The 24,804-nt window shown below is 43.0% G+C and overlaps 1 protein-coding gene across 5 annotated transcripts in view; it reads left to right on the top strand.

Moving 5' to 3' along the window:
• Abcc9 (ATP binding cassette subfamily C member 9) overlaps positions 1-24,804 on the top strand; it is a 121,969-nt gene that overhangs the window by 79,407 nt on the left and 17,758 nt on the right. For all 5 annotated transcript variants that reach the window (XM_076940794.1, XM_034511951.2, XM_076940796.1 and 2 more), the window contains 3 exons: positions 4,881-4,973; positions 16,551-16,653; positions 24,530-24,631. In XM_076940794.1, coding sequence (XP_076796909.1) covers positions 4,881-4,973; positions 16,551-16,653; positions 24,530-24,631 — 298 coding nt within the window. The remainder of the gene's footprint in view (positions 1-4,880; positions 4,974-16,550; positions 16,654-24,529; positions 24,632-24,804) is intronic.

The raw sequence follows: 24,804 nt of genomic DNA, 5'->3' as shown, positions 1-24,804 counted from the left end.
ACCAGCCCTTGCCTCTCAACACTTATACCAAACTTTTGTTATCTTACTGCAACCACAAGCTCATTTGAACCTCGTTTTGTCATTACTAAGATAAACTGGGTGTCAAGAGTTAGGCAAAGACTTCTACCCCGCTACAAATGTGAACTGTGTGTGAGCTCTGGTCCTGAAACACAGACTCATTGGTCCACATGAATAGTGACTGTAACAGAGTATGATCTTTGAAAAATATTATTACATGAAGCATTTTTATTTTTAATATTAGTGAAGTGGGGGCACAAAATAGAATTTTTTTAAAAGAAGAGCCAACTGTAACATGACAGCTATTATTTTTAAAGGGATTAGGGTTGATAAGACATTTAACAGCCATCCGGTCCACCCGTTCTCATGTGAGAGTCAGGAGCATGACCCAGTGATGAGAAGCCATACAGGCACAAGGATCTTGCTCCTGCTGCTGAACAGACTGTTTTTTCTTTTTTTTTTCATATCTTGGGAATAATTGAAGTGGGGGCCTGGCAGGCAGTAACGCAAACTTTTGAATGTCTAAGTCACTGGTCTAATGGGTGTTTAGCTGTATGATCCCTTCCTACAAGAACGCAGATTGGGCTATTCCATCAATCACCTTCTGGGCTCACACATGACAGTTCTGTAAACAGAGGCTTCTTTGTGACGTTTGCTTCGGCCCTGACTTCAGTGAGCGGCCATCTGTTGTTGCTGTCATCCGTGCCAATAGCCACCTGTTTACATTTAAAGTTTGAAACAAGGAAGCTCCTTGGATGCCTTCACCGTGCTTACCACCTTCCCCTGTGTCTCCTCCCCACATCTGCCCTTTGTGAAGTGAGCCAAGTTCATCTCAGAAACTCAGAACGGAAAGACTTCACACTTGTTTGTGGGACTACACAGCCAGTCAAGACTGGCCTCCATGTTCTATGCTATGTGACAGCATTTATCCAACTCACTTGATGCTCGAAGGTCAAGGGGAGGGCTACCTCTCTTACCTTCCCAATCTCCATGACCTCACAAAGGGCACGAAGGGGAAGGAAAAGAGAAATGCTTTCTAACAGTTGTTGTAGAACTTATCATCTAGAAAGGCAGGCTTATATGACATAAAGAAAAGTCATTAACCTGGATATGGCTGTGAGTGTCTGACTTTATAACAGTTGTGAGGCTGGGTCAGGAAAGTCACTGCAAATCTGAGGTCATCCTGGGATTCACAGTGCCATCCTATCAGTCAATCAATCAATCAACTAATCAATCAATCAATCAATCAATCAAGAAATAAACTAATTTTAAAAGAAAAATTCATGAACACAGCTTTATGAGGAGGGTTACATCAAACAGATTAAGGTATTTCTGTTTTTAAGTAGGTTGTGCAGAGATGTATATGTGTGTGTATTAAGGTGGGCGTTAGTTCCTTGAGGGAACCTTCAAAGTTCCTCGGAGGCAGGGATTCAAGTCACTGTGGCTGGAGCCAAACCCATGGCTGCATCTCTCCCTCTGATGTCTTCTCTCTGTGTGTCCTTCAACAGTGGTAAACTACAGTGGTGTAAAGTCCCGTGTGCTGGAAACAGCCACGTGAGCTTCAGTACAGCCACTGCATCACTGCAGCTCACGGAGCACCTCCTGGCAGCCATCTTTCTGCCGTCACCTCCCATCCTCTTGTTTTAAGGTGATGAGCATCTTGTGAATTCCGAACTTTAAAATTCCCCTCCCCAGGCTGTCCTAACTGCTCTTCCCCTCTCAGCCACTTTCTTGTTCTTCACGTCACCCACGAGGCTCAGTTCTCTTATTTTGCTTCTTCTGTTCAGTGACAGTGATCATTCTTTTAAGACTCCTCTACAGTCCAGTGTGACACTTAAGCGACTATTATACCTTTGCGCCAGATATGGTTCTTCATGCCTGTAATGCCAACACTTGGGAGGTGGAGACAGGAGGATCAGGGTGAAGGTCATCACTGGTGACATAGAGAGTTAAAGGCCAGCTTGGGTTACAAGAGACACCTCAAAAGCCAACAGTCATTCCCAAACAATAACAATAACAAGACCGTGCCCTTTCAACAATTATTTCCCACCTAGTCACACATTCTAAATTAAGGTTATTTTGATATTGCACTTGTATTTATATTTTACCATGGTAACGTTTTTACTGCAGCACTCAACAAAACCTTCAACAGTTCACACTTTGAAGATGAAGGGAAAGGCATGTGTGCAAGGGTTACAGGTCCACACTTCATTTAAGGTGTCTGCAGAACTTCGAGTCTTTTGTCACAGGGAAAATTCGTTGCTGTGGGATGATGGAATGAGCAAGTAAACCATCCTTGAATGGGAAACATTTTGATCAAGATTTTTTTATTGATTTATTTATTCCTGTTATATCTCCATCACAGCTTCCTCTCCCTCCTCTTCTTCCAGTCCTTCCCGCTTACCTCCATCGCCCTTCCTTTCTCCTCAGAGAAGTGGGGACTTCCATGGCTATCAACCCACCTTGGCCTGTTAAGATGCAGTTAGGACTAGGTGAATCTTCTTTTGAGGCAAGAGGGGGCAGCCCAGTTAGAGGAAAGGAATCCGAAGGCAGGCAGTAGAGTCAGAGACAGTCCTGCTCCAGTTGTTAGGAGACCCACATGAAGACCAAGCTGCACATCTGTTACATATGTGTAGAGGGACTAGGTCTGTCCCATGCATGGTTTCTGGTTGATGGTTCAGTCTCTGTTGAGCCTCTATGGGCCCAGGTTAGTTAAGTCTGTAAGTTTTCTGTGTTGTTCTTGACCTCTCTGGCTCCTTCAATTTTTCCTCCCCCTCTTTCCAAGATTTCTTGAGCTCCGCCTAATGTTTGGCTGTGGTTCTCTGCATCTGTTTCCATCAATTGCTGGATGAAGTCTCTCGTACAATAGCTATGCTAGGCTCCTGTCTGCAGGTATAGCAGGATATCATTAATAGTGTCAGAGGTTGGCACTCTCTCTCGTGGCATAAGTCTCAAGGTAGGCCAGTCATTGGTTGGTCATTTCTCCAACTTCTGCTCATCTTATAGGCAGAAAATATTTTGAGTCAAAAGCTTTTTGGCTGGGTTGATGACCCCATCCCTCCAGTGGAAGTTTTGCCTGGTTGCAGGAGGTAGCCACCTCAAATTCCATATCCTCTAGTGTTAGGAGTTTAAGCAAGGGTCACCTTCACAGATTCCTGGGAGTTTCCATTGCCCTGGGGTTTTAACTCTTCCCAGAGATCCCTCAACACCCATTCTACCTCTCTCTCCTGGTTCTCTCTCCCTCAGTGCTCCCCACATTTGATCCCTTCTGATCCCCTCCCTGCCCCCTATCCCACCCAGTTCTCTCCCTACCCCCACCACTGGTGTCTATCTTATTTTCCCTTCTAGGTGAAATTTAAGCATTTTCTCTTGGCCCCCTCCTTGTTACTTGGCTTTTTTGGGTCTGTGGATTGTAAGATGCTTCTCCTGTACTTTATTGCTAATATCCACTTGTAAGTTAGTGCATGCATGTCATGTTTATCTTTCTGGGTCTGGGTTACCTCACTCAGGATGATATTTTCTTGTTCCATCCATTTGCCTGCAAATTTCGTGATGTCATTGTTTTTAATAGCTGAGTAATATTCCATTGTGTAAATGTACCACATTTTCTTTATCCATTCTTTGGCTGAAGGACATCCAGGTTGTTTCCAGTTCCTGGCTATTACCAATAAAGCTGCTGTGAACATAGTTGAGCAAGTGTCCTTGTAATATGGTGGATCACCTTTTGGATATATTCCTAGAAGTGGTATAGTTGGGACCTGAGATAGAACTCTCCTTAATTTTCTGAGAAACTGACAAATTGATTTCCAAAGTGGTTGTACAAGTTTTCACTCTCACGAGCAATGAAGGAGTATGAATGTTTCTCCACATCCTCACCAGCATGTGCTACCCCTTGAGTTTTTTTTATCTTAGCCATTCTGAAGGATGTAAGATGGAATCTGAGTTGTTTTGATTTACATCCCTGATGACTGAGGATTCTGAACCTTTCTTTAAGTGCTTCTTGGCTATTAGAGATTCCTCTAATGAGAATTCTCTGTTTGGTTCTGTATCCCAGTTTAAAATTTGGTTTGTTGATGTCTAACTTCTCGAGTTCTATAAAGAACTCAAGATATTTTGGATATCAGCCCTCTGTCAGATGTGGGGTTGACGAAGATCTTTTCAACTCTGTAGGCTGCCATTTTTTCCTTATTGATGGAGTCCTCTGACTTACAAAAGCTTTTCAGTTTATTGAGATCTCATTTATTAATTGTTGATCTTAGTGCCTGAGTTGTTGGTGTTTTGTTCATGTTGTTGTCTCCTGTGCCAATGCATTCCAGGTTATTCTCCACTTTCTCTTCTATCAGATTCAGTGTATACAGTTTTATGTTGAGGTCATTGATCCACTTGGGCTTGTGTTTTATGTTGAGGTCATTGATCCACTTGGGCTTGTGTTTTGTGTAGGGTGCTATATATGGATATATTTTCATTCTTCTACATGCAGACATCCAGTTAGACCAGCAGCATGTGTTGAAGATGCTTTCTTTTCCCCATTGTATAGTTTTGTCTTCTTTGTCAAAAATCAAGTGTACATAGGTGTGTGGGTTTACATCTGGATCTTCAATTTGGGGCCATTGATCAACCTGTCTGTCTTTATGCCAATACCATGTGGTTCTTATTACTATTGATCTGAAGTACAGCTGAAATCAGGGATGGTGATACCTCCAGAAGTTCAAGGTTTTAAGCATGAGGACTTATGGGAAACAGATAAGCGGCAGAGTTCAGATGAATGAATGACAAGGGACAACATTGGAGTTTGAGATCTTGCAAGTTCAATGGTCTCAGAAACTGTAGGCAGGTGACTCATACCATTTTCTTTGCTCTAGAGATCTCCAGGAACTTGATGACAGCACCCAGCTCCCCCTGCTTTGTCACTTCTCAGAAACAGCTGAAGGGCTCACCACTATCCGGGCCTTCAGGTGAGTAACACATCTTCAGATTGCTGGTGAGGGGCAAATCCATCCACAAGTGTCTATCAACAAAGAATAGCCAACTGACACCTCTAGCATACTATCTTGCTCATTGTGAACTACAAGGCAAGAATAAGAATGACCATCATTGATTAGGGTTACTCATCTGAAAATTGAAGAGTGCAGAGTGAATTGACACAGTGGAAAGGAATTTGTGGAAGATCCCAATACAATACTTAAAATAAATCTATAGATTGTGATAGTAATAAAGATACTAACCAACAGAATATCATTACAATAAAGTTATTTTAGAAATGAGTCCAGCCAGGCATGGTGGTGCACACCTTCAATCCTAGCACTTGGTGATTGTGGTGGTGGAAGTGTTGAATGGAGGGTCAAGAGTTCAAGGACAGCCTAGGCAACAGAGAAAGTTCAAGGCAACAGAGAAAGTTCAAGGCCAGCCTGGAGTCTATGAGAGCCTATCTCAAAAATACAACAAAAGAAAGAAAGAAAAAAAACAATCCATGCTTCTCTATGTTTGTAAACAGCAATAACTAAACTTCCATGGACCAAGTTCTAGTTCCTGTTCAAGTTAGATCATAAAAGTGGCATTACTGGCCATTTTCTTCAATCTGGTATGTTAAAGCAACTGATATGTTAAAGCATTGTGTCTTCTTTCAACCATTGTTCTGCGCCCCTTCCGAGTCCCCTCACCCGCAAGAGAGACACGGGAGGCAGTGTTTGGGTAGTTACTACAACGAGGCTTTATTCTTGTATCAACTGAAGTGGAAGACCCCAAGCCCGGAAAAGGCACTGCTTATATGCACCCTAGAGTGGCATGTTCACTTCTGATTGGTCGTTCACTCATCACCCCATATTACGCCCCGGGATGGGCAGAGGCTTGGAGCGCTTTTGCCTCTTGCACCTGCACAGTTTAGTTGTTTACTTGTGGGAGCACCGGATGCCCGAGCCATCTTGTAATGGCAAATGTTATCACCGCTGGCCATGGCTCCTAACATCTCCCCCTTTCAATTTTATTAAGATGGAACAGCCTTTTGCCTATGAAGCGCGGCACCAACTCAGTGAGGGAAAGCAGAGGCCTGATCCCCTGTGCAAAATGAGATATTGTAATGGGTTTCTTCTCTTGTCATCGTGCAATGAGTAATACTTCCCATACCCATCTCGCTGCCTTTTGTCGGGGAAAGGGAGCCTCCATCCTGGGGCGCCACCAGGGGAGGAGGTTTCTTGGCATCAAACCTTTGTGCAATCAGGCATACTTTCGGGAAATCTATCCAAACTCGTGGAACATTCCCTGTCGAGTACCCACTCGCAAACACCTCTAAATATTCAGGTACCACAGTTATTCAGGCAAGGGCTGGCCAGACTTAGACCTCTCATTGACCCAGTGCAATGGGCTGAACCCTCGGGGTGCATCGACTGACGGTCTCAGTCATCAGTTGCTTTCTTAGCATAGATAGCCAAATTTCAGGGGAAGATCCTTGCTCTAAGGCTACGAGTGCTTGGGCGATAACAGCCTTGTCACATTTTAGTTGGGCTCTGAGCTTGCAGACCAACCATAACATGAACACCAATCCACAACATAGGGCTGCACCAAACAGGCCTATCCCCACCCATTCCTTAAAGAAAGAAAAGGCAGAAGAAATTCAAGAAGTAAAGTCGCCAAGGGCAACAGGGTCCACTCGTGTTCCATCAAGGCTCAAGATCCGGATCTGCAATTGCTGCTGCATCTGGTCCAGCTCCCCAGTCCAATTCCCTTGTAAATAAGCAGAAAGATTATGGCTTTGAATAAATGTATCGTTCATAAATCTCAGAGGTGTAATACATAGATGTGGGGTTGCTGACACGCAGCTCATCTGAACCACATCTGTGAGTTGTTCCACATGGGCTTGGAGCAAATCAACTCTCTGATTGACCAACAGAATGCCTGATGCCAAGTGTGCATCCACTTTCTGTAGAGTGGTCAAAGCCTCAGAAGTCTTTTCTGAAATTTGATTAACAACAGTAGCTGTTGTAACTTGATTAGCCATGGCTATGCTGGCTGTCACAGCTGCAGCTGCAGAGATGGTAATAGCAGTGACAATGGCTGCCGTTATATCAAAATCTCTCTTCTGTCAAAATAAAGTCAAGGTCCCAGACGTCTGAACGGGGATAGCGATCCATTGTGGTATTCTGGCTATTAGGGCCTGTTTATAGACAAGAGCATACCAGCACTGGGACATAAAGCAAGTTACATTGGTACAAGTATTAAAGGAGTGGTTGGATAAGATGAAAAGAAATGGAGGATACACACAAACTGGAGTGAGGCATTAATTCGCTCAGTATAGTTAAAGGTATAGGAGAAATTCTGTTTAGCAGAAGCGGCGCCTTTTAAGAAGGCACGGGCATAGGTTTTGGAAAAGCAGATAGGATAGCCCATCTAAATTCACTATATATACTAGGAACCCAAGCTTGGAGAATCCATGTAGCGATCAAAAGCATTTGTAGGGGAACCCGCTGAAGAATCATCGTCCACAACTGTGAAGCATCGCGTCAGGCGTTCCGGCAACCAAAACGGGTTGTCTTCTTCCTGTGGAAAAACACAAACCGCTCCCCTGGATCTTATTAAAATAGGATCCGGGCCTTTCCATTAACCAGTCAAAACATCTTTCCATTTTATCATTTCTTTTGGCCTAGTTGGTTTCAGGCAATTGCAATCAGCCGCCGTGTTGCCCTGACTGTCCAAATTAAAAAAATTAAGAGTAAAAAGTGCCAGAGAGACAATAACCCGTGGCACCATGGGCAGAGCTTTCTCAACTTCTCCTTTTTGTTTTATCAAATAAGTTTTAAGGGTACGATGAGCACGCTCAATGATGCCCTGTCCCTGAGGGTTGTAAGGAAGACCCGTCAGGTGTGTCACCTCCATTTGGCAACAAAATTGTTGAAATTTTTGAGAAGTGTAGGCTGGTCCATTGTCAGTTTTAAGGATTTTAGGCTTTCCCCAGGCACTCCAAGCCTCGAGACAATGTTGAATAACATGGGCTGCCTTTTCTCCGGTCAATGGAGAGGCGAACATAACTCCAGAACAGGTATCAATGGAGACATGCACATATTGTAATTTGCCAAAGGATGGGATGTGAGTAACATCCATTTGCCAGATCTGTAATGGCCTAATTCCCCAAGGATTAATTCCAGTATGGGGAACAGGTAGGAATTGACAGCAGTTTTGGCATTGAGTCACGATATCTCTAGCCTCCTTTCTAGTGATGTTAAATTGACATCGTAGCGTCTCAGCTGTCACATGAAACCTTTTATGAAAGGCTTTAGCCAAATCCAATTTTGGCGAAAGGGCAATTGCAATCAACTTTGTGGCTCGATCTGCCAGGTCATTTCCACGGGACATAGGTCCCAGTAAGCCTGAGTGAGCCCTGATATGAGTTATAAAGACAGGGAATCTTCGCTTAGCCAGGGTAAGCTGAATCTTTTGAAAAACTTCTACAAGTCTGCTAGATGTCTTAATTAACCCAGCAACTTCTAATGCTTTTACTGCATTAACCACATAGAAGGAATATGAAACAATATTTAAGGGACCTGGAAAGATTTCCAGAACCTCTGACACCACTAGGCATTCCACAATTTGAGGTGAGGTTTCATGGTATTGTTTGGATGTGACCTTGTTAGTAACCACATAGGCGCCTACTCCTGTTTTAGACCCGTCTGTATAAACTACCATTCCATCTGGGAGTGGCTCCTGAGACACAATATGTGGAAATATGATAGCTTGAGTTAAGGCAAATTGTAAGATGGGATGCTTAGGATAATGATTATCTATTTGACCATTGAAGGAAGTAACCAGCACTGCCCAAACATCAGAGGTCGCCATTAATATTTGGGCTTGATGGGCAGTATAAGGCACTATCAAAACCTTAGGCTCCCTTCCAAAATGGGTAATGGCTGCTTTTAGTCCACAAAGGGCAAGCTGAGCGACTGAATCTGGATACCATTCAATAATCTTTGCGGGAGAAGCATTGGGATTAATCCATAACAAGGGCCCCTCCTGCCATAACACAGCAGTTGGTAAGTGTCTAGTTTTAAAAACACGTAAGTCAAAGGTTTTGGTTTCATCTATGCGTTTTAGTTGGGCATCTTGTAAAGCATTTTCTACTACTTGTAGAGCATGGCTCGTAGCCGGTGTTAAGGCCCTTGGTGAGGAAATATGAGCGTCCCCTTCCAAAATATCAAATAAAGGTTTCAGCTCGGCCGAGGGAATTTTTTAAAAATGGTCTTAACCAATTTATATCACCTAATAATTTCTGAAAATCATTCAAAGTATGTAAATGGTCTCTACAAATCTCCAATTTTTGAGGAACTATTTTTTCTGGATAAATAACCGTTCCTAGAAAAGAGCCAATTTCTGAAATTTTTGGGATCTGAAATCCCCAAAGATTCTGCCAGCTGCCTCAGTCATACGGGCCACAAAATCAGAAAAAGACTCATTAGATGTCTGAATTATCTTGGACAAATAAAGGTTACTGCCTTCCTTCCTAGGGAGAGACTTCCATGCCTTTATTGCAGCTGATGCTATCTGTGCGTAGACCTGCCAGGGATGAGTGGTCTGGTCATTCTCGTGTACGCCAACTCCAGCCAGCATATCAAAAGTCCATAACTGTTGACCCTCAATGCTTGCATTAGCTCTGGCTTGTGCTTGTAACTGTTCCTGCCAGAGTGCTTTCCATTCCAAATATTGGCCCATATTGGTAAGTACCGCCTTCACTGTGTCCTGCCAGTCTCCTGGCGTCATAGCAGCTGCACTTAATCTCTCCACTTGGGATACGGTAAAATTAGCCCCAATTCCATATGCACGTACTGCCTCAGCTAATTCTTTGACCTGCCTATACTCTACTGGAGCATGAACACGGGCTCCCTCTGCCCCTTCAAAGACCGGAAATGCCAGCTGTAGCTGTCTCCGATCTCCTGGACTGAGAAATTAATTAGAGACGCTGCCCGGGGCATAGGCCAGAGGCAAGGGCGGGGCCGAGGGACTCAAGGTCTTTCTTAGTCTTATCTCAGGACGGTTATTTTTTTGTCCATATCTGTTTTGTTCATAGGCGGCTGCCCCCTCCTCTAGGCTTTCTTCCTCTCCTTGCGTTAGATCTTCTTCGGAGCTGCTAAGGTCTATGGCAGCAAGCTTTTTACTGGGGTAAAGGGGGGTCCTTTTGACCTCCACTCTCTCTTCACCAGCCAGTGAAGGGTCCTTATTCTTAACAGGCCCTGCAGTGGTCTCTGTTCCTTTTGAGTACTCTCCCTTTTTACCAGACTCCTGGGTCTGCTTCTTTTGTCCAGGCCTTCTTGCCTGCTTCCCCTTTCCAGGTTCCTTGGCCTGATCTTTTTCCCCAGGCTCCTTGGCCTGATGCTGGCTAACACACTCTGTTTCTGATACCCTGGGGTGGACCTCTTCTAAAACCTCTTGACTTGCATTAGTAGCTGTGCTGCAAGCTGGATCCTCACAACACAAATAAGCTAAAAGCGAGAGCAACGCAAACAAGAGGCCAACTAGTGCAGCGGCGGCAATGAGTGAAAATCTGCTCGAAACCAAGGCTTCCACCCCAAACATACCTCTCAGAGACGTACCTCGATCCTGTAGTCTTTTAACCCACCCTGAGTCTCGGGGGTCTCCGCGGCGCCTTGAAGTTCCTGGGTTTTCAGCACCAGATTGTTCCGCGCCCCTTCTGAGTCCCCTCGCCCGCAAGAGAGACACGGGAGGCAGTGTTCCAGGTAGTTACTACAGCGAGGCTTTATTCTTGTATCAGCTGAAGCGGAAGACCCCAAGCCCAGAAAAGGCACTGCTTATATGCACCCTAGAGTGGCGTGTTCACTTCTGATTGGCTGTTCACTCGTCACCCCATATTACGCCCCGGGATGGGAAGTGGCTTGGCGTGCTTTCGCCTCTTGCACCTGCACAGTTTAGTTGTTTACTTGTGGGAGCACCGGATGACCGCGCCATCTTGTAATGGCGAATATTATCACCGCTCGCAGCAGCTCCTAACAAACCATACTACAAATGTGTATTGATTTCAATCAGAAATTTGCCCAGCCTAAAGTTTATTTTAAGAACATGGGAATGGCTAACAGACTAGATTATTAAGAAGAAACTTTTGAAAACATTTATCAAGGGATTTCTACCTAAATGTATGTGAGTTTCACCTACCGAACTTATACCTCACATCCTAGCATGTTTTCTTCACATGGAGTTTAAAGCTTCTTACTGGGAATTTCAACATTAATTACTGGTATTGAACACATAGTTATTGGCATAAATTTAGAGGCTAATAGTACACAACAGGGACCATTAGTAAATATAGCATATTGAAGTTTACTGTGGCCACCAAGCTAGTCTTTTCCAATTAGTTTATATATGAGATATTTATTAGAATAGTACATAATAATAAAACCAAGCACTAATTTTGTAGATAAATAAAGATTGAATATACATGGCCATTTATTTCCATCCCAATTACAAGTCAGAGTCTTTAGCTAGTGTGTGATCTTATTTTATTTCCCTTATGAGTATTTATATGAGTGTGGTTCTTATCTGTTTTATTTAAAATATTTGCATGCTAATTACTTAATCTCTTCCAACTAGAATACAAGTTCTGAGAGCAGGATTATGTTCTCACTTGTTCTCACTAAGTTTACCTTGACTTAGGAAATACTTATGATGCTTGACTCGTGAGCTAGTATAGGCTCTGTCCTAAGGGGGGGGGGGTGTCACCACATAGGAGAAAGGGTTTGAGGGATAAAGATGACAGTATAGTGAGACCTATGGAGGTGTATCACATGGACAGCTGTGTCAGAGGGTTGGGTGGCCCCTTATTTCAAAAATAGATGGAGATACTTGTTGGACAATGGACCTTTGAATAAAGACTAGTTGGGTTGAAAGGTAAAGGGGACAGAGAGTTCATAGGAAAAAGCATGAAGATTTCTATTTTGTGTATAAGTCAAAGCCAGTACTAAATGAGTCCAAGGTGGAGGTCATCACAGTGAAGCTTGAGCACATGGAGGCTGGTGCTCACAGAGAAGGAGTGAGTTTCTCTGTGTGCAACTTGGATTTCGCTCTTTCTGTATTGTGGAGTCACTGAAGAATCTCAACAGGAAACTGACACAATCCCAGTTGTGTTAATTAGAACAATTGACTCATCAAGGATAAGTCAGGATGAGTGAGGCTAAAGTTAGGAAGATGCCAGGAAGCTGGGTTGGGCCACAGCCTTACAAGAAGCATCATTGTGAGGGGCCTTAATTCAGACTGGTCCTCCTCTCCCCAAGGCTTCAGTGAAGAAATAACATCAAGCCCATTTCTCAAGGAAGACCTTGTCTTCCAACCAAAGGAGAGGAATTCATACCAGTTGAGAAACTAAACCATGTAACGAGGAAAAAGCTTAGGGTAGCAGAGAGACTTTGTGTTTAGTCTCCTGAGAATTTCACAAGAGTAAAGATATGTATCAGAAAGGCATTATACAACTTGGACAAGGATGGAGTTGTCACAGAAGTTACACTGACAAGCATGTTAAAAAATCGAATGGACAACAGTGATAAAAATAGAAAAAAAAGAAGTTAAAGTTGTCCTATGAATATAGAAATCACAATAATATTTATGACCTTAACAATGATAGAATTGATGAAGGAGGAATGAAATCAGAAGTCAGAGGCTGGTGGATTAATTAGAAATGCTGGCATAGGAAGTATTTCAACCCTGGGGATGTTTTGTGGCATTATATTAAAGAAAAAAAAGTAATGAGCCAGATATGTTTAATTGCAGGTGGGAAGATGTGAGGTGTAGGCAGGACGGGGCAGTGGATGGAGCAGGTTTTAGTAGCAAGTTGACAGGAATGTGGCTGGTCACAGGGGCGGCTTTTCTTGAAGGGGATTTTGAACAGTGTGCCTCTGAGAAAGCATGGAGGGTATGTGGGGGGGTGCGTCCAGAAAGCTGGTGATGGACAGGAGGACTCAACATACCAGAACCTTCACTTTCTAGCTGCAGAACAACGTGGGTCATCTGAAACTGCCAAAGGTGGGAGTCAGGGAGAACACCTTGAAGAATGTGAGAAAGGTTTAGAAAAAAAGAGAGAGAGAAAATAGACTGGGGCAAGGTCCAACTTCTTCATTTCCTCCTACACTAGACACGTGGGTAAAATAGAGTTAATTGTACATTAAGAAAAGCTCAAACTGGGGAGATGGCTCAGTGGTTAAGCGCACTGACTGCTCTTCCAGAGGACCCAGGTTCAATTCCCAGCACCCACATGGCAGCTTACAACTAACCGTCTGTAACTCCAATATCTGACACCCTCAAAGACATATACACACAGGCAAAACACCAACACCATATAAAATAAAAATAGATAAATTATTTTCTAAAAAAAAAAAAAGCTCTAGATAACTGTAAGAATAACACAGAATATTACGCCTTAGCCTTTTGTGCTTGAATAATAGTTGTGCAAAACAAGGATTTTCTAACTTCCATCTAAAATTATTTTGTTTATTAAATACTATAAACAATAGCATTTTTATTGCATTTATCAGTGATAATAAGTATTTTTAAAATACTGGTGGGCTAACTGCTGTGGATAAGTTTCTAGAAGCACTGGGGTTGGTAGTCACAATCAAGAACAAAGCATGTCCTTCAGACTGAAAAGACCGTGAGTGGTTAAGATACACCACTCCTCTCTAGCACCCCTCTCTGCTGGCTCACAACAGCTTATCTAAAACTTTCTTCTGTTATCCACAGGCAACTGTACTCATGTGCACCTAAATATGTACCCACACATAATTAAAATTAAGACAAATCATAGAAAAATACTTGAAAAGAATTAAGCATGTGATTTGCCATATCTGTCCCTTTCTTATGTCCATTCAGTGTCCCCTGGGCCAGGCCCCTCAGAAAGCCCTCCTCGGACTGTACCTTGTGCTCCATTTACACCCAGGGCTCAGGGCACACTCAGGGAAACCCGCAGTCATTTACAAGGAAAGTATCACAGCTAAATTAGACTACGTTGTCAGTGACCTTTGCCGCTGCTTCATGTGTGTGTGTGTGTGTGTGTGTGTGTGTGTGTGTGTGTGTGTGTGTGTGACAGAATAAAGGTCTAAGAATGTTCAGAAGATGAACTGGATGTGGATGAAAAGATACAGGCTGAGTGTGTCAAAGTTTCCATTAGGAAAACAGAAGGTTTCTTGCCAAACAGAAACAGAGGAATGCTCCCTGCACTTTCAGCCCTCCTCCCTCTGCTCCAGGCTGTTGCCAGTTCCCTACAAATGTGGAGTGATAGGAACGGAGCTCCACAAACACAGCATTGGGAAGCAGGTCCCAGACAGAGCACACTGTCAGGATCACAAATGGATGCATTTGTCCAGGGTCCTGAGAAAACCTGTCCAGAACAGCCCTGGATCTTCTCACTCCTTTTCCTCTTGGGGCACCTATAATGCCTTGTTCACCCCAGGAACATGCTCCTTCCCAAAAAAAAAACCTACTTCCAGACCATCTTTCCTGTGCTTCAGGAACCTAGGGTTAGCCATTTCCATCTCCCCACCCTCTCTACTTGGTTCTCTATTCAGACCCTTCAATGTACATTTTCCCCTTACGCTCTTAGTCTCGTGAAATGAAGTCCTGGGCTACCTCAGACTCACTAGCCAGTCCAGTTTCTCCCACCCTGAGAAAGACACATCTTGTTCATTGTATATCTCCAGAAGCTAGCACAGCATCTTCCTTGCTTTGGAGAAAGGATGCTTAGATACAAATATAGCTGACATTCCTCTAGCAAGCATGTTTACCTGGTCCATGCCTGGCAAACATAGAAATGTGAGGCGTACAGAGACCATCACAGTTTGTTCTCACGATGGCTGCTACAGCTCTTGACCAGAGTCACCCCTCCTAAGGCCACATGGAAGGCAGACATGCTCCTTAGACTGTTCAGTCCCAAGCCATGGTGCTGCCATTCTTTGACACAGGTCCCCCTGGACGTGGCATTTAGTTCAAGGCTGCATAACTCAAATCGAAGTAATGGTTTGGCTCTCACTGCTAAACTCTCTGATTGTTGTAGATCAGACACTTCTGTCTCACCAAATTATCTCTCTGGCATGGCATATTGCAATGATCAGATGGACTGGAGAGATACCAAGTATCTGCTTTATATTGGCCTGTATGGACTCTGATGGTGGGCCAAAGGCACCCCACCCAGGACTTCTTCGTTCTTTGATACAAGCGATGAGTTATTTAAAAGTTTTGCAATTTTACTGGAAGATTTTACAGGAAGGGGGGGGCTATTTTAGCCAATAGGGCTCACTAGTAGGTCAGTAATTTCTTACAAAATGACCTATAAATGGTTTATGTCAGAACAGCCATGGCTACAGAGAGGAAAGAAACTAACTCAGCTGGGTAATGTAACCAACTTTCAAACCAGTTGTTTTGCAGTTCGGTTTTATCATTATTTAAAGAAAGTGATGACAAAGTAAGGACACTTTTGTCACATAGAAAAGATTTTTTTCCAGCATGCATGTGTGAAATCATACCTATGATGTTCAAGTACGTAAGAATCTTCTAATTTTTTGAAAAGGACTTTCTATGGCATATATTCATTTTACATAATAGGGCAAGGGATTTGAGGTATAAGATGAGACATGCTCATACAGGATGTATGCTTGCATGAGGGTTATTCCTAGTTCTGCTAGTAAAACAAGCCACACAGAATTGTATTTGATCATGTTGAGCACCAAGGATGAGCTTAATTTTTCCATGGACCAGTCTATCCATCACCATGACCATTAGGGTGAGAAACTTGTCCAACCCTGGAAGATGGAGGATATCCTCTGATGTCACTCAGAGTATTTACAGTGCCTTGTTCACCCCAGAAACTCAGCTTCACCCCAAAAGCTACTCCCAAACAATCTTCTCTATGGTCTGGGAAGCCTGGTCTATTCTTTTCTCTCCTCACCCTCTGTCTCTATTCAGTTCACCCATCACCCAAAGTAAGTCTTTGCTTTCACAGGGTCACTGTAAGCAGATCCTGTGCTGTTCCAGACTTCTGCGAGATCTCTCAATCTCCTGCTTGTTGGCACCCTACTTTCTTTCTTTGGTTTTAAAAAAAGACAAACAAAAAGGATATTGAAGGAATATATTTACCTGTTATAAATATATGATTTTCTGTCTCCATTGGTTTTCATCCAGCCCAGCTCAACATCGTTTGGAAAAATAAAATAAATGCCTCACAGACAGGTAGAACATAATGTGATTTCTGTCCAAATGACATAGGCCAAGTCTCCTATGTATGGATCCTCCAATATTGTGGTATTACAAAGTGACCTTTAATAAAGATTTGTCATAGCAATGGCTTCTCTTTCTAGTTGTAGCGTGAAAACAGAGCAAACACTTTCCCTCTTGGTCTATATCCAGAACTCAGCAGAGTGACTCCGGAGTCCACTCGCCTGTCACACATCCCATCCGTGTGTCACTGTTACAAATTGTTCAGTAGTTAACTGTGACTGGCTTTTACTAACCCTCCTGTAAGGAGACTAACATCGCGGTGTCTTTGTTTTCTGCAGGCATGAAACCAGATTCAAGCAACGCATGCTTGAGCTGACAGACACGAACAACATTGCCTACTTATTTCTCTCAGCAGCCAACAGATGGCTGGAGGTCAGGACGGTACGTTCATTGTGTTCCTTGTGGGATTTCGTAATGGAAACCAAACAGACAAGAGGCTTAGCGTAGAGAGGTGGACGTTTGGTGGAACTAGCCTTCTACGGAGAGTCAGTACCAGGTCTCCATTGACTGGACTTTAAATAGATCAGGTTTGGTTTTGTTCCAGATGAGATTTATTTTAATGTTGCAGCTAATCACAAGAAAAATAGCCCCAAACAAAAACTCATTTTGTGTTCCTTATATTATCTGAATTACCTAAGTTCAAGGAATAGTAAATATTTATATAATGCCATTTTTTTTAAAAAGACAATTTGAAAAGTGACCACATACACTGATGTCCTTCGCTGACCCAGACAAGCCTGTAAGGGATGCTGAATATCTTTGTTTTAAGCCAACAGAGAGTTGTGCTAGAACAAAAAGTCAGCAACTAAGTCATCTATTTGCTGTCTTCTGTCCTGTGTGACGCACAGGAATAAGCACAGAGATTGGTACAGTATAGACTTCATGTACCAGTTTAATTTCTTGCTGTGCCAGATCCCTCTTCATTTTTAAAATAAGAATAAAAACACATACCTCACGGACATGTCCCTAAAATAACAATGAAAACAACATAATTGCCCTAATAAGCTATTCTAGTTTGATTTGTTCCTGTGATAAAATATACTATCAAAACACAAGTGAAGGGAGAAGCGGGCCTTTCTCAGCTTACAATTCCAGCCTACCCTCCCTCATTGTGGGAAGTCAAGGAAGGAACTTTAAAGAGCTATTCACATCATGTCCACTGCCAAGAGCTTGTATATGCAATACCAGCTCATGAACTTGCTTGTGTCCAACTTGCTTCCTCTACTCTTACACATTGCAGGACACCTGCCTAGGGGTTGGTGCTGCCCACAGTGGCACAGGACTTTCCACATCAATGAATTTAATGAAGACAGTTTCCCACAGACATGCCCAGGGACTACCCAGTATAGACAACCCCTCACTGGAATTCTCTAGCCAGGTGACTCTAGAGTTTGTCAAGTTGAAAATTAAGCTAAGTCCCTGCTGTAGATGATTTGTATCCCCAACCAGATGCAGATTTTCTTTTAAAGCCCATCAACCAGAGAAGGTAGAGGATAAGGGAAATTTAATGGGCTCAAAATGAAGGCTCCCAAGTTCAAGAGTGGTCTTAATGGATTGATACGGATTGACAGTCTTAGACCACCTATGTTGTTAGTTACTATGATTTCTCACTGGTTGACAAAGGTGATGAAGACTCTTCAGCACCAGTGGTAAAGACTCTTTACCACCATGTCAGTGATTATAGAGAGCTCATTGATCAATAGAACACAATTGTGTTACACAAAATTTTTAAAAATTTGTTGTCAAAGACAACAAATAAATAATCTCTCAGGAGGGTGAGAAGATTGGAAAAATCAGGACAGAGTTACTTAGAAACTACAGATTCCTGAAAGCTGGGTACATTGTTGCATAAAATCTATAACAAAACCCAAGCAGTGTTATGAGACTCCATCTAGACCACTATTCTTACTTTTAAGCTTCCATTTTCTTTCTTCTTTTAAAGATTCCCATTTTTCTCTGAGGGGAAATATCATATTAAAATAGTAAAACTAACAGAATATCTCTCTGGGTTTTCAAAACTGTAATGAGACAATAACAGTAATCCCTTGAGTCTGGTCTTTCTTAGCTTGGAGATCAGGTGTGACCTTTTTGGGGTAAGTCCACTTGCCTTAGATAGGAGATATCTAGGGCTGCTGCCCTTAGCACTTCCCAATGACAGGTTCACAGACAAGTGTAAGACAAGAATCTTCATGCAAACCATATGTTTAGTTCTTCGGGCCAAACCAAGATATCAGTGCCAGGAAAGGGAAGGGCAGGGCGAACTGGAGAGAAGCAGCCGAGCTCAGAGTGGCTGCGTCTGAACCAGTATTTTAAGCCCCACAAGAAAAAGCAACCAAATCTACCTGAGAATAAAGAATTCAGCTTCCTTGAAGACTAAAGAAGAGAACGCATTTTAAACAGGAAGGGCAGACTCTGTCCTTCATTCCTCAACTCCCTGACATGTTGGAAGACACTGCATGAAACACATTTGTTATTTTACCTTCTTTTTGCATTTTGTATATCACAAGGCTTGAGAGAGTCACCAGACCACTTTCATGAGTAGAATTACCCCTCAAAAACTAATGCAGAGACCAGTGAGATGGCTCAGCTGTTGAGATCACTGGCTGCTCTTCTAGTAGACATGGGTTCAATTCCCAGTACCTACATATCTGCTCACAAGTACCTGCAACTTCAGTTCTATGGAGTCTGATACTCTCTTCTGGGCTCCTCAGGTACCAGGTATGAGTGTGGTATGCAGATACACACCCAGGTAAAGCACCCTTACACCTAAAACAAAATAAGTTTATTTAATACTAGATATTATAGTTTGGAAGTGTATGTCACAGGTGGATTGTACCATAAATCAAGCAAATGAATTCTAGGGGGAAAAAAGCTTTTTTTGCCCACTTCATTACTGTGTCCATCTGTGGATGGGACTTCATCATTGCATCCACAACGTCAGCCTCACATAAGAGGGGTTTTGTCGCAGAAAATAAATGCTGAAATCAGGACCTTGGAGATGAGAGTGTAAATTGTTCTCAGACACACAACTTAGACATGCTTTGTTTTGTAAATCCTCTGAGGGTGGGGAAAAAAGTAAGGAAAGGCTTTACTTGGCTCCAAAAAAAAAAAAAATCTACATTGATCTTATCTGCGCTGTTCACACAGCCCTCTGTGACCCTATCATTAGCCACAGTGTCCAGGAAATCAATAGGAATATCCGTTCCCCACGTTTTCAGAACAGACATACAACTAGCAGGGCAGAAGGAGGGTCATGGCACTGGGCATGTTAGTCAGGCAGCTTTTCTGGAAGCCACTAAGAGGGCTGGAAGCCTTAGTGCGGAAAGGAGAAAGCTTGACTTCAGAGCTTCCTGTGGCCGAGAGTCTTCCATTTCCTCTTCTTAAACACTTCTTGATTTCAAAGTCTCCCCCACTCCACCCCCTTGCTGCTGGCAGAAAATCCCCACCAAAGGAAGGGAGGGAAATCGGAGCAGATGGAGGTTGTTGAATCGGGTAAAAGATCCCTGGGCTCAATCCAGCTTTAAAATTTTGTCGAGTAAACTCCTGATGGTTGCATCTTTCCCCGTTCATCTTGAATAAGGGTTCAGAAAATCCCAAGGCTGAGGAGACACATCAATAGATAAGCGCCACCTCATAAATCAGAGGAGAAGAATTTGGATCCTAGACCCCCAGGTTTGGGGGACCACCTGCCATCCTAGCACTGGGGGAAGGAATCCCCAGGCAAGCTAATTAGACAAGACAAGTTAGCCAGCTCTGGAGGACTCTGCCACAGTAAAGGTACATGCCACCACACACACACACACACACACAGGCACACATATGCGAATACAAACACACACATATACCACACACAACACATCTACACATGAAAACAAAAATGAGAGCTAGAAAGAGTTAAGACCATCTAAATTATTATCTTTCATTGGTTCTATGGTTTCTGTGTGGAAGATTGAGTTCATCTTGCCGACCACATTCAATTCCCATCCGCTTAGGATTGAGAAAGCATGACAAAGGCTTTAACACATCCAAGGGGTAAATGAAGGGATAAAGGGACTTGACTGGCAGGCTAATAGCAAGAGCGGGGGCCACCCTGCTTGCTTTGGCAGGGGAAGGAACTGTTTTCCTATCAGTGCAGAGTGAAGTGGCCAGGGTTCTGTGTCTGTCCCCAGGGCCTGGCCTTTGAACACAGCTTACTTGTGTCCTCTCTTCATCCCTCCATGTTAAACAATTCCAGTTCCCTGGCATCGGTGTATCCATTTGCAAAAATTGTGTAAGTCTATCTACACACAGCCTGAGGTTCCAGGGCTTTGTCGTGCTGTGTGGTAGGAGGCTGAAAGAAGATTTGTATCAAGAAGCCAACACAAACAAACAACCCGAGAAGTCAGTAGGCACGCCATGCGGAAGTGAAAACAGTTGCTTAGTCTGTCTTCAGTCTGTTTGGTGAGACTGCCAAGAGCTTTCCAGCTCCCCAGAAGACAGGCCTGCAATCACACTGTAACCTGAGTCCCCAATATATTTTTCCTGTTCCTAAGTGCTAGAGAGGAGATACGTTTCTAAGGACTAGTGGAGAAAAGCAGAGCCGATAGTTTTCAGTTGCTGCTGATTGCAGAGAATTACAGTTTTCATCATAACCTCGAGTACAGATAGATATCATGGGCTCACTGAAATTGGACCAGAGGTTTCTTTATGGCCAATAGGAGTCAAGGGCTTCCCTTCCAGGACCATTGGATTTACACAAACAGTAGAAATTACAGTTCAGAAGAGCTGAGGAGCTTTCCTCAGAAACACAAGGACTTAGTTCAGTCCCTGCCCCTCAGAACACACAAGAAGCCAGACACTGAGGTATGCCTTTGTTATCCCAGCACTGAGGAGCTGGAGACAAGCAGACGCCTGGGGCTCACTGGCTGGATAGCCAAGCCTACTTGGTGAGTTCCGTACCCTGTCTTAAAACACAAAGTGGACAGAACCTGAGGAAGAGTGCCTGAGGCTGACCTCAGGCTTACACACACACACACACACACACACACACACACACACACCTGCATGCACACAGAATTATAGTTCAGCACTATACAAATGATTTGGTGTGGTTGAGCTGTCCCTTGAGAATGGCTAATTCACGTACTTGGGTTTATCTCCTGAATGGAATCTCACTGTGAGGAGTGTCTGCTGTCACCAAATAGGTAGGTTAGGATGTGTTGGGTTTCAGCAGAAGACGTGCTAGTCCTGATCCCTAAGCACCTTCTGTCTTCTGTGTAAATTTTTCAGGTCATTTGCCTCTGTTTTCTCAATTTATTACCTTTAAACTGGTTTTCTATTCACAAATACTTTGAAGAAGTGGAAGGGAGGTAAAGTCCTAATCCATCATGTGTGTTCACGTTAATAGCACAGGGTATGGAAGGCAGGGAGGCGACGTAACCGTCTGTATACTTGCTAAGTCTCACCTTTCTAGTTCACATGTGTGTTCGAAAGGAATTACCTGAAGCTTAGCAAGTCTCTGTGGGATGCACAAAAAAGGCATCTCTTGCGCAGATCAAGGTAGCATTCTAGTTACATACTCCAGAATGTTTCTAATTCTTTAAAAAATATTTTGCTTTATTTGTTTTTTAAGTTTTCATATATATGTATGTATCCTCTTTGAATATAAAAATACAGACTTACATGCATGCATGATTTTCTGTGACTATATTAAATTTAAGAACTGCAAATGAGAGAAAGCATGCTTGCCTTTCTGAGACTACCTGGGGTTACTTAACATTACATTTGCATCTGCCTGTGAAAGTGACCTCTCTTTGATCTCCTTTATGGTTGAAAATAATTTCATTGAGAGGATGCATTTTTTTTTTAAATCAAGGGTGATTTTACCTTGTGCCTTATTCCATGAAGAGCAACTGACCTTCTGGATGCATTTGGCATCAGTCTCCTTGCCTGTGACGAGTCAGACAGTCACAGAGACCCTGACTTCCAGAACTCTGCTTCCACTGACAGTAGAGGCACCATGAGCATTTGAGAAAACTAAGCAGGACCTTATGACAGAGAGCAACCCTAGGGCTGGGGCCAGCAGCGAAGAGAGAAGACCCTCTCTCAGAAGGTGGTATCTGAGTTGACTGTTAACTGATGAGAAGAAGTCAGGGCCCAGAGACCGCTTAGGTGGAGCAGGCAGCATACAGAAGTCAGAGGATAGTGTTAGAGCGCTTGCAATTATTATCCATATAACTGGGAGGCATTGATTAGTATAATACCATATAGGAAAGGATATGGGCTGATGTATACTTCAAAAGAGTGTATTTACAAATATGAGTGAGGCTTTTCTTTTCAAAGGCATCAACTGTCAGGAGGCAGAGACCAGAAATTAAATTGCCCGAGTCAAGCCCCCTTAGTGTGCATGACCCACAGAAGTTTCCTAGGAACTGAGTCCTGGTGTCTTGAAATTCCACCAAGTGCATCTTGCTGGAACTTTACTGTAGGTTCACCTTAACTTATGAAACATATCATTGAAACTCTTTGTGGCTCCTTCTATTCTATTTTTAAAACTTAAAAAAATTATATGTGTGTATGTGCGCATATACATACATGTGAACAAAGTATAGAGACAGGAAGAGGGCCTATGACCCCTGAAGCTACCACATGGGTGCTGGGAATTGAACTTGGGTCCTCCACAAGAGTAGCAAGTGTTCTCAGCTCCAACCCCTTAACTAACTTGTGAACATACTACGTCAAGTTGAAACTATGAAGTTTAACATAGAGGGTTCTGAGGTGGGGGTGGGAATCCTGTAACTACAAATGTTTTCAACATATTTGGGATTTTTTTTGGCATTTACAAACAATAGAAGAGCCTACACCAGAAGGGCTATGCGTCTGTGCAGTCATCACTTCGAGCAAAGGGTGGGGGAAGGAAAGGGAGCCCTGACTGACCGGAATGTGCTGTTAGGAATGGCTGTATCAGCAGCAGTGACCAAAGAATAGTTTACTACTCAGTGATGTTTACTTCATAACTGTTAGGCAATTTGATGGGGAATTTTATCTTAGCGCCTGTTCTGACCTCTAATATTCTATGATGCACACTGGTTTTTAAAACTTGCTTCAAGCATCTGAAAAATTATCCACAAGTAATATCAATTCCCAGAACAGGGAAACATAATTATGACTTTGTCACTTTTAATGTTTCTGTGAATTAGGTATTATTTCTACTTTTCACAAAGGCATCTAAATTAGTTATCTGAGCTCACTAGCTACTAACTGGCAAAGCCAGTATTAGAAAAATCTCATATGTCAAGGCTGGATTCATGGTGAGCTCTGCAGCAGTGGAAGGTTTGTTAATGTTTGATACAGGCACCAGTGCACACAGGGGGCCACTGGAGACACTTCCTTCTTTGTTTTTAGCACATTAGGTGATATCATTATTATTATTATTATTATTATTATTATTATTATCATCATCATCATCATCATCTTGTCTTCCAATGATGAGATGTTTTTAGAGAGACTGTAGCTCTCTCTAGCTGTAGGAGTTCACCAATTGTTTGTGACTTGAGATGATCACGTCTGAAAGTCTGTTTCTAGGACAAGTGGCACATGGTCACAATAAAGCAGAAACCATGCTCACACAGTTGGGGAATGGGATTAGAAAGGGTACAAAGAGATGATAAAATGTCTTTTCGTTCACTCCAAGGCTGGCCTTTGTGGATTTTTCTTTTAAGTTTTGTACAAGTTTATTGTTGAGTCACGGAAAAGTCTGGTGCTTTAAGGCGTGTCTATAATACTTGTAACTTACAAGCAAATTCAGCCTGTTTTCTCTACTATGTGATCTGCAAGTCTTGTGTCCCAGACATGAACACAGGTGACAAAATGTTCCACTCGAGATTTCAGAAAGCACACTTCTGCAAGGCTTTGTTACAGCATGGAGGGGGTCAATAGTCAACTTGACGCAGGCGTGTATGACGTCTAAGCTATGAAATAGTTGCTTGTCCGTCAAAAAAAGCATGTATGTAGAAGGGGGGCACTAAATCTGATCCTGGTTGTGACAGCGACCACAGCTTCCCTTCAGGTAAGCCACATCTTCCCTGGGACAGCACACTGCCATTCATCCCAGCCTACTCACTGGTCTTCCTTACTCTGTCTCTGAGTCACTTGTGTGAAGCTTGACCAGACACTCATGCAATGGTGTGCATCCCACTGACCGCTCACTCTCTCTGAGTTGCTTGGCATAATGACTTGGGAATCTTCAGGTCTTTTAACCTGCTTCTCCTCTTCACAGGACTACCTGGGAGCTTGCATTGTTCTGACGGCCTCCATTGCATCCATTAGTGGCTCTTCCAGCTCTGGACTAGTGGGCTTGGGCCTTCTGTATGCCCTCACGGTGGGTATCGATGAAAATACCTTTCTTTCCATGCAATGACAGAGGGACTTCCCATAGAAAAGATCAACCTTCTTTCATGGACACTAGTGAAATCTGACATTTGAAACAAAATGATGTTTACATATGATAGCAGATCTGAGCCTAAAGCTAATGTTTTAGGACAGCTTAGATTA

This window comes from Arvicanthis niloticus, chromosome 9 (genome assembly GCF_011762505.2).
Source record: "Arvicanthis niloticus isolate mArvNil1 chromosome 9, mArvNil1.pat.X, whole genome shotgun sequence".
In the NCBI taxonomy this organism is placed as follows: domain Eukaryota; kingdom Metazoa; phylum Chordata; class Mammalia; order Rodentia; family Muridae; genus Arvicanthis; species Arvicanthis niloticus.
The sequence above is the reverse complement of the archived record's forward strand: the minus strand, read 5'-3'. Positions and strand labels throughout refer to the sequence as shown.